The sequence below is a fragment of the Archocentrus centrarchus genome, unplaced genomic scaffold (genome assembly GCF_007364275.1).
Source record: "Archocentrus centrarchus isolate MPI-CPG fArcCen1 unplaced genomic scaffold, fArcCen1 scaffold_33_ctg1, whole genome shotgun sequence".
NCBI classification, from domain to species: domain Eukaryota; kingdom Metazoa; phylum Chordata; class Actinopteri; order Cichliformes; family Cichlidae; genus Archocentrus; species Archocentrus centrarchus.
In genome coordinates, this window is record NW_022060261.1 from 3,137,671 (window position 1) to 3,148,205 (window position 10,535).

The 10,535-nt window shown below is 43.6% G+C and overlaps 1 protein-coding gene across 1 annotated transcript; it reads left to right on the top strand.

Annotated features, from left to right (window-relative positions):
* The first annotated feature begins 1,493 nt into the window (after nucleotides 1-1,493).
* On the top strand, nucleotides 1,494-4,921 carry LOC115776564 (E3 ubiquitin-protein ligase TRIM21-like). Its single transcript, XM_030724286.1, has 2 exons — nucleotides 1,494-1,617; nucleotides 3,019-4,921. The coding sequence occupies exon 2, from the start codon at nucleotides 3,028-3,030 to the stop codon at nucleotides 4,684-4,686; it is 1,659 nt and encodes a 552-aa protein (XP_030580146.1). The 5' UTR covers nucleotides 1,494-1,617; nucleotides 3,019-3,027; the 3' UTR covers nucleotides 4,687-4,921.
* The last annotated feature ends 5,614 nt before the right edge of the window (nucleotides 4,922-10,535 follow it).

Sequence of the window (10,535 nt, forward strand, 5' to 3'; positions counted from 1 at the left end):
AGTTCATAGCAGCACTGCAAAGATCAGTGACCAAAGCATGAGAGCAGCAGCCAAACCAGGAGGTCAGAGGAATGTTGGAAAACACACAGGGAATATTTGTAAACATGAGTACACGTTAAAGGTCAGAGGTCAGACCATCAGCTGTTCTTGGACAAACTGAAGCTCCTCTGCTGCCACCTGCTGGATCCTTACACACAGTACAGCTCACACACACACACACACACACACACACATTGAGGTGTCGTGTTCTCTTACTGTAAAAGCATTGAGACGCAGTGTTTCAGTAATAATGTCCCTACCAGCCCTCACAGAACTGATCCTGAGTCTGCTGTTTCAGCATGTTGTCAGCAGCTCCGCCCTCTCTCAGACAGGAGTGTCTGTGTGGAGCCTCAAAGCTGCTCCAAGTGTTAATGAAACGAGCTTCAGTGCTCCTTCACCTGCTCCTTCAGAGCTCCATCCTTTATGACAGGGGAGGACAAAACGCTGTCCCATAATTCATAGCGACAGACCATCTGAGTATTCATGGAAACAACAAACTGTTAAAGTGGTGCACGTCATGGTGATGCTATTGAAAGTGTATTTTCCATTTTATGCTATAACCTGCTAACATGTTTACAAATTCCAACACACAGCTGGACCCTGAACGTCACACTGCTGGAAGAAAATCTGACTCTCTTTCTTTTATGAAAATTAATGTATATAAACTCCTTAAAACCAGATTATTAACTGATAAAGTCCATTAAAGGTTCTGAGGTAACGTCAGCTTTGTAGCCTCTGAGTTCATGTTCACTTCCTGTCAGCTGACGTGTTTCCAGGCAGCACTTGAATGACTGTACTCAGAGTGCAGGTGGAGAGATAAATGATTAGTTTATCTCCTCTCAGGGATAACAAAGTCCCTGAACTGCTCCCTGGAGCAGGATCGTGGTCTCTACGAGGCGGGAATGCTTTGGAACGTTTTAGTGGAATGAAGGAAACTTCATCATGTGAGGCCGGCTGTGTTAATGACAGAATTAATACCTGATTCATGCTCTAAGTGCCCCCTCCCTCAGGACAGCCCTGTCATTGAGGGGCATCAGGCACTCTGAACCACGTGACCCCACAGTGAGTGGGCAGCTGTGCCTCACTTCCTCCAGGCTTTTGTAGTAAATATTCCTCCAGCAGCTTTTCTGGTGTGCAGACTTTCTTTTTGCTCAGCATCAGTCTCTGCCCCCATCAGGACTCTGGGGGGGGTCGATGCAGCTGATTAATAAAAGTACATGATGCAGTCTGTGTTTTACAGCAGACTGAATCATTTCAGCTCCTGCAGTGGCCCCCAGGAGCTCATCCAGGTGAGTTTCTTCTGATCACCTGAGGCCGTTATTACTGAGTCAACTTGACCCACACCACACCTGACTCCGCCCACCTGCTGCACAACCACAACTCCTGTTAAAGGGAGAGGCAGAAAAACCGGACCAAAGCTGCAGGTGGAGGCGGAGCTACTGAAAGGCGATAAGGTCACATTTCAGAGGTGACAGTTCGGGTGTGAGAGCAGCAGCAGCAGCAGCAGAGCTGCACTCGAGTCCTGACAGGCTCTAAAAGAAGATTCAGCGAGTCCATCAGGTTCCTCTCAGCAGCAGGGTGAGTGCAGCCGATCTCACTTCCTGTTTACACGTGTGCGTTTCTCTCTGATCATTTCATGCTGACTCATCGATCACTCTGATCAGAGACCTGCTCATGCAGCCACAGACAAACTGCAGAGCCTCCAGCCTCAGTCTGGACTCAGTCTCTGAGCTTTGGGCTGCAGGCTGACTCCACACTTCCTGCTCCGATTGTTGTTTATTCATCACTTCCTGTTCTCACACTGTTTCCTTTAGCTCTTTCACAATAAAAGCAAAGCAGAGGGAGGTTTTTATTGTGAAGAATTGAGAGGAAATCCAGTGTTTGTCATTGAGCCGAGCTTTTCAGAGATCCATCATAATGTGATGATGTAATCTGCAGGGTTGTAATAGTTTGGATTTTACTTTATAGTTTAGTTTTATTTTGTTAACTTTTTCTCTTTTAGTTCAGTTTTTGTTAGTTTTAGTTTTTCAAACTTTGTCAGGTGGAAGAGTAACTACTGTGTAAAAGACCTCAACAAATATACAATTAAAAATAAATTGTATTCAACAACCAAGTTTTCATAAGACAGCAGCATTATGTGCTGCGTGTGTGTGATATTAAGGACACACATGAACATCATGTGACAGCCACAGTTAGAAACATAAAGCTTAAACTCTTCTCTATCAGAATATGTATGTTAAGAGTAAATGAAGGATGAATTGTGGTGCTCAGCAGCAGATGCAGCTTCAGTCATTAACATCAGCTCCACGTGAAACATTAGAAACAAGAACAAACTGAACTGAATCAAAGCTCAAATGCAGCTTTTCAGGATTGTGTGTTTGTGTGTGTCACACAGTGGTGTGTTAGTCTCAGTAACACAGTTATCAGTGCCTCCTCCTGCTGTGTGTTCCTGTGTATTAACAGTATGTAACAGCAGTTATATTGAGCTGAAAACGCTGTCGCCTGCTGCATGGCTGTGATGCTGGTTCTCTGCTGGAGCTGCTCACAGAGCTGGCTCGGTTACATACTCACTGATTAGGCCTGAATTAGTCTGTGCTTTGTGGGGCTGCGTACACAAGTGACCAACAACTATCATATATGTTAATTACTGTGTAGTCGTGTCCCAGTGTTTTATCTGCAGTACCATCAACAACAAAGAATGCTGGGACTTTTTCCCCTCATGGCTCCTCCCTCTTTGTGCTCTAGTTTTGTTGAGGTTATTTTTCACTTTGTTCATTCTGATAGTTTCAGCAACATCCCTCCAGGAATTTGTGAGTCCTTATGTTGATGCTGCTTTTTACAGGAAAATAAATCCCATCACAGCAGAGCAAAAATTTATAACTGCTGACAGTAATCTTTCCATGTATCATTTCTTTCTTTTTAAAAATGAAATTGAAACAGAATTTTAAATAAAGCATGTTTCTCTTCTTCCTCCCTCAGAGTACAGACATGTCTGCTGGCAGCAGTCTGCGGTCTGAAGATCAGTCTCTGTGCTCCATCTGTCTGAACGTGTTCACTGATCCAGTCAGCACTCCATGTGGACACAACTTCTGCAAGAACTGCCTCACGCAGCACTGGGACGTGAACGGAAGCTGCCAGTGTCCTGTGTGTGACAAGGTGCTCGAGACAAGACCTGAGCTTCATGTCAACACGTTGCTCTCTGAGATGGTCGCTCACTTCAGGCATGAAGCTCAGCAGAAAGCCAGCAGCAGCAGCTCAGAGCAACAAGCTGCCACACCAGGAGAAGTTCCCTGTGACATCTGCACTGGAACCAAACCAAAGGCCCTGAAGTCCTGCCTGGTCTGTCTGTTCTCCTACTGTCAGACTCACCTGGAGCCTCATGTGACAGCTTCACGTCTGAAAAAACATCAGCTGGTGGAACCTGTGGAGAACCTGGAAAGCAGGATGTGTGTGAAGCATAATAAACCTCTGGAGCTGTTCTGTAAGACCAACCAGACATGTGTCTGCACGCTCTGCTCTGTTTTAGACCACAGGAACCACAAGTTTGTTCCTCTGAGAGAAGAATATGAAGGAAAGAAGGCAGAGCTGGGCAAGACAGAGGCTGACATTCAGCAGATGATCCAGAAGGCACGGCAGAAGATCCAGGAGGTCAAAGAGTCGGTGAAGATGAGCAGAGATGCTGCAGACAGAGAGAAAGCAGAAGGTGTTCAGGTCTTCACTGCTCTGATGGAGTCTGTGGAGAGAGGCCTGAAGGAGCTCATGAAGGAGATCGAAGTCAGACAGGAAACAGCAAAGAAACAGGCTGAAGGTCTCATCAGAGATCTGGAACAGCAAATCTCTGAGCTGATGAAGAGAAGCTCTGAGGTGGAGCAGCTCTCACGCTCTGAAGACCACCTCCACCTCCTCCAAAGCTTCTCAACCCTCAAAGCTGCTCCACCCACCAAGGACTGGACAGAGGTCAGCATCCCTCCACCATCATATGAGGGGACTGTGGTGAGAGCTGTGGCTCAGCTGGAGGACACACTCAGGAAAGGCATGAAGAAGCTGCTTGCTGAGGCTGAGCTGAGGAGGGTCCAGCAGTATGCAGCAGATGTGACCCTCGATCCTGATACAGCACATCCTGCTCTCCTCCTGTCTGATGATGGGAAACAGGTTCACTGCGCTGACGTGAAGGAGAAGCTTCCAGACAACCCAGAGAGATTCTCTCAGTGTGCTTGTGTTTTAGGGAGGCAGAGTTTCTCTTCAGGCAGGTTTTACTTCGAGGTCCAGGTCCGAGGAAAGACTGACTGGGATTTAGGAGTGGCCAGAGAGTCCATCAGCAGGAAGGGGGAGGTCAGAGAGTGCCCTCAGGGGGGTTTCTGGACTGTGTGGCTCAGAAATGGAAGGGAGTACAGAGCTAACGCCGGCCCTGCAGTCGAGCTCTGTCTCCTGCGCGGTCCTGAGAAGGTGGGGGTGTTTGTGGATTATGAGGAGGGTGTGGTCTCCTTCTATGACGTAGATGCTGCAGCTCTGATCTACTCCTTTACTGGCTGCTCCTTCTCCCAGAAACTCCACCCATACTTCAGTCCCTACCTGAACAACGGCGGGAAAAACTCTGCTCCTCTGATCGTCTGTCCTGTCAATCAAACTGAGCCCATCAGACACTGATTTTATCTGATTGGCTGATTGATTTTTATTGAGGGAACAAATGAACAGATTCAGTGTGGATGTTCTGCAAACAGAAGAAACGCTGCATCTCTGTACATTTATTTATTAGTCAAATATATAAAATATATATTGCACACTAACCAACAACAACAAATCCTGTATTAGCATAAACTGATGGACAGATTAATATTTCACAGTTATTATCTTCTACCTGTGGGTTTCTCTGAGTGTTAATTAGGACAGAATGAGACTGATTGGTGTAAATTGATGATGAGTGTGATGATTAATCTGGATGAACATAAGTGTACTCTGTAAATACACACTTATTAATAACTGAACAACCCAGCTGATCACAGCAATTTTTCAGTGATCAGCTGCTAAAGTAGAAGCACAGGTTACTGTGTGTCAGGCTTGGTTCTGATTATAGTGACACTTTAATGGATATTTAACACATTTCTGTTTATTCACACATAAACACGTTTGATTTATGTTTATTGATTTTTACCCAGTGCTTCATTAATTTACTGACTGTGTAAATCGTTAATAAAAATGACTGGACGTCAGTTTTTCTGTCCTTTCCTCTGTTATCACTGTAAACAGTCTCCACTGTAGTGCTGATCATTCAGACATGAGAGTATAGATGTTCAGTCATCCCACTGACACCAGAGCAGGAACCCCTGACTCCATTTACAAAGACCAGTCTCACTACAACTACAGAGTACAGCCTTAAACTCCTCCCTGAGCTGGAGAGGACTCAGAGGAGGTGCTGATTCTCCTGCCAGCTGCTTCACACTGACCTGAGAACAGTTCCACTGTGAGCTGGAGGCCAACAGGACCACATCATCCACAGAGAGCAGAGAGCAGACCCTGAGGCCAGCTTTGTGTTGCATATCTGGTATTTAGATATGACAAAAACACACTGACTTCTCCCAGTTCATAAATGCAGCTTTTACAGAAAACAATATAATAGGAATTAAACACAATTTAAATAAAATACATGTAACACTATGAGAAACAATCACAACTGTCTCTGTTTGTATTTATTGTGTGTTTTCTCCTCTGTGAGATCATCTGTGTCCTCAGCAGAACCTGGTCCATCTCTAACAGGATTTATTGTTTGCTCTTACTTCCTGTCTCACCACCATTTAAAGGCATCATTTCCTGCAGCGTGTGGACCAAAATCACTGAAACATTCTGACCTCATGTCTGTATATCATGTTCACACTGATGTCACTGTTATAAAGTACACATTATATTTATGAGTTTCTACAATCATCATCTTTATTTTTACTGAAGTTGATTTTTCCTACTGCAGTAACTGTGTGTACTTTACTGCAGTACAGTTACAGTTTAAATTTGTTGTTGCTAAAGGAGGAAGTTTATTAAATATAGTGTATGATGGTGAAGGTTTAATCCTTTGGCCCACAGTGCACAGAGGTGAGAGGATCCACAGGGGGGGGCAGTCCTCTGCTGTGACCGTTTGAGGCTGAGGGGAGAGGACCAAAGACACTGAGGGTAAACCAAACCTCTCCTCTTCAGTAAAGTCATGTGTCCTCTGTGCAGCTGTGTTCATGTAATCAGTGAATGATTTGAGCTTTTCACTGCCTGCTGTGTTTCCTGGACTCCTGAGCAAAGATAAAGAGTCAGTTCAGACCTGCAGTTGGTCCTCATGGTGTTTGAACTTGAATTCAGCCTGATTAGTTTTTCATGTCTTCTCCTCCATCATCAGTTATCAGGAGAGCAGACAGTCAAAGGTCAATAATTCAAACAAACACAGAGATTCTACTTACAGAGCAGACACAGCACAGATGTTTCATTCATCGTCCTTCTCACTCATTTGAGCTTTTTTTCATTTCTCTCACTGACACCAAGTAAAGCCCCGCCCTCTTCCTCTGAGCACCAGCTTTACTATTGGTGCAGAGGCAGTGTGTGTGTGTGTGTGTGTGTGTGTGTGTGTGTGTGTGTGTGTGTGTGTGTGTGTGTGTGTGTGTGTGTGTGTGTGGACGTCACCCTCAAAGCTTCTGCTCTGGCTCCCTTACAGGGTCAGGCCCCCCTCGTGTCACTGAACTGCTCCACTGCTGTTGTGTATGCCAGGCTATGAGGCCCTCAGATGAGCTTCCAGTGATTCTGGCTCACAGGTGGAGGAGACGGTGAGGAGAGAGGACCTTTATCTGATGGCTGAGGAAGAAGCAGCAGGATGGAGTCAACCAAAAAGGGGGCGCTAGAGGGAGGGACGTCCCCCTCAGTGAGAGAGGCAGATCTGAGCTGAAACACAGGAATCAAACCAGGGACGCTGCTGTTATGGAGCTGAACTGGAACCATTCACACACTGAGGCCCTCTGAACACATGTTAATGACAGCTGTGCAGAGACACACTGATGACTGACTGGAACACTATGATTCATATTTTAGATTAACACCATCCTCCCACAGGCTTTAGATATGGACACTAGAGGGAGCTGCTGGACTGGAAACACTACATGGATACAAGCAGGAGATCAGTGATGCTTCCTCAGTGATGAGTCCTCTCCTCAGCTCTTCTTCACTGATTGTCTTTAATTAAAAGTATGATATCATCACCTCTGAGCCTCATTTTAAAGAGATGTTGATTAAATTGAATTTTGGCACATCTGCATCATAAAAAGAAAAAGAGGGCACACCGGCAAAGCTCCTAAACCACGTTTTTAATCCAAACAAATCTTAATAAGCAGTGACGTTTCGGGCCATAAATTGCCCTTCTTCAGACTTAGCGAGAACAAAGCAGGACTCATCATATATGTACACAATAACACATCATGTGATGGATGCTGCCCACCTATCAGAAAGGAGGAAGGCAAAAAACACACGTGTATGTAATCATCCATCCACGGAAAGGAAAAACATAAATATATAAATCCATAACAAAACAATATATTGCAAATATACAATGAATATTTAATAAATATTTAAAGAATCCAACTAATCATACATGTAGAAAGATACACATACGTATATGTAGAAAAAACTACAATTATTAAAAAGTGTTACATGTCCTGCAATTCTGGTAAGATTTGTAAAAATTAGAATATATACCATCAAAAAAATATATACAAAAAAGTACAAAAGCACAGTCAAGAAATATGTACATAAGCAGTAGTCAAAATATAGGAATGGCAAAAGGACAGAGACTATAAAAAAGGTCTCAAATCAAATTCCTCGTTAAGGCCATGAGGAGCCAATGTGTTCAAAGTAAAAATCCAAAAAGCCTCTCTTTTTAATAGAGAGGAATTGATGTCACCACCACGACAATGGGGTTTAACAACTTCAATACCACAATGTGTAAAATGGACAGCAACAGAGCTTTTAGGGTCCTGATTGCGTATACATGACCGGTGTTCTGATATTCTAATTTTTAATGGTCTAGTTGTTTTACCCACATATGCCAAACCACAGGGACATTTAAGTAAATAAATGACATTGTTAGTTTGACAAGTGATAGTATCTCTGATCTTGAAAGATTTCCCAGAGTGGGGATGATTAAAGCTGGTGGTCATGTGAGTGAAATTGCACTGTGCACAATGGCCACAGTGGTAGTTACCCGAAGGAATCTGTGTTGAAAACTGAGAAGGTTTTGGACTGGGGAGACAAGCTCTTACTAAAAGGTTTTTTAAATTCGGTGCCCTCTTATAGACAAAACGAGGTGGTGTGTGAATACATTTCAAAGTCGGATCAGAATTGATAATATACCAGTGTTTTTTAATCATCGCTTCTAGGTCTTTGGCAAAAGGAGAAAAGTGGAGAATACAATTAACATTAGAAGTGGTATTTTTAGGCTTGGTGCTAGACAGACCCTCAGTTTGAGATATTCCCAAGAAACATTGGCGTGTATGTGTAACCCAACTCTGTTTGTACTGCCTCTCAATAAAGCGTTTTTCAAGCTCATCCGCTTGCAATAAAAAAATCATCATTAGAGCTGCAGATACGACGTATCCTGTTAAACTGGGACACCAGGCAGACTTTTTTTAAGAGCAGGAGGGTGAAAAGATTGACCATGAAGGATCATATTTCTGTCAGTACTCTTACGAAAAAGATTTGTTCCCAATATATTGCCATTCCTATAAACAGTGATATCAAGAAAATTCATTTTGTAAGCATCTGCATCATAAACCAACAACAGCTGCTTATTATGTTCTCAGAACAGCATTTATGTCATATTTTGTATTTAGAGCTACTTCTAATTGAGTTCTCAGCATGGATCAATGAGACAGATATCTGATCTTTATAATCACAGTGAAGAGCAGAACATTTGATCATCTTCAAGACTCAAACAGCTCATAAATAAACTGAATGAGTTATTTAAAGAGTCCTCCTCCCTCCATGGTTTGGACATTCCAGCTGTGGCCACGCCTCTTTCATACCTGAAGGACTCCACCTTTGCTCTCCTTACAGAAAGCCTGAGCCTCAGTTCTGCTGAACTTCTAGGATTGTATTTAGATGTTGCTGAGCACCAATCAGCAGCTGCTGTGGTTGTGTGATGCTCCCAGAGTCTGTGGATGCAGCTGGGTAACAGAGCTAGCTCACACCAGCTCTAAAACCATCAGGGCCTCATTCTCATGCCTCTGTATGGAGGAGATGCATTAGAGGTTTGAAGAGGCTCCTCAGTCACCTTTAGTCAGCACCCTCACTGAAATCACAAAGATGTTTTAATCAGAACTGCATTCATTAAAAATAATGAAACAATGATGAAGTTAAAGAAAACTCCACCGCTTGGAGCTCCAAACCTGCAACAATCTGATCCAATGAAAGTTTCCACATTTAAGACAAAGCTGTGATGTTGCTGTAGATCTGACTCCAGGGTCAGAAGCTTATGTGGATGCTAACAGGTTAAATTATGGAGATAAATCCAGGATTTGGGAGTTCTCTGGAACATTTTTAGTTTTTGTTTTCCTTCATGCTGCTTTCATCTGCTTCTGTGTTATATTCACACAGTTGTTTAGAGCTGAGAAAAATGCACCCTTTTACAGTCCATCTTCATCAGCATCCACCTCATCTACAGGTAACTACACCAGCACACAAAGGCTGCTGGGGGTCATTTAACAGGACAACAAAGCACTCAGGGTCAGAGTTTGACCTTTAACCTCTGCGGACTTTCTGCTCCTGTCTGAGAAGGAGGTGAAGACAGATCTCTGCACTCTGTGTCTGCAGTCTGATCAGTCTGTACCACAGAGTAAAGGCCTTTGGCTGCTTTGGTTTTTGCATAGATGAAAATAACCTGCAGAGCTGCTGAACCAGCTGATCCAGCCGGGATCAGTTACACAAACATGTGCAAACAGGGGGGTGGAGTGAACCAATCACCTGCAGGTAACAGGAGGAATCTGTTCTTTCATTTCCTGTAAACTCAAAGTGTTCCTGAGTCTTTCCCTGTAACAACAAGATGGAGGCTGAGCTCAGGCAGCAGCTGGCAGACAAAATGGAGGACAAACAGATATGAACTCAGAGTCACAGTCACAGCTGTGAGGCTGTTCACTCTCAGCCAATGAGGGCTCAGGGCCTGAAATAAATAGCAAATAAAATATGGGAGGAGCAAACAAATCAAAAGATGAGAGAAATTCTGCACACGTTTCTATTCATGTTTTATTAAAAATTTGCTTCATGACAAAGTTTGAGGATAATGAGTGAGAGGATTATTGGACAGTTTGCTCCTCTTCATCAGTAAAGTGAGAAACTGGAAGAAGTTCAGATGAGAGGAGAGACATGAACCGCAGCAAACACACAAAAACAACAGCAGCAGATACAACACAGAACACACACACATTAAAGCTTATTCTGTATGTATGATTATTCTCTCTGTGAGTCCATTAGATGTTGGG

Bases quoted from the DNA above. Each gene is read 5' to 3' on its own strand.
- LOC115776564 (XM_030724286.1), top strand. From the start codon at position 3,028: ATGTCTGCTGGCAGCAGTCTGCGGTCTGAAGATCAGTCTCTGTGCTCC.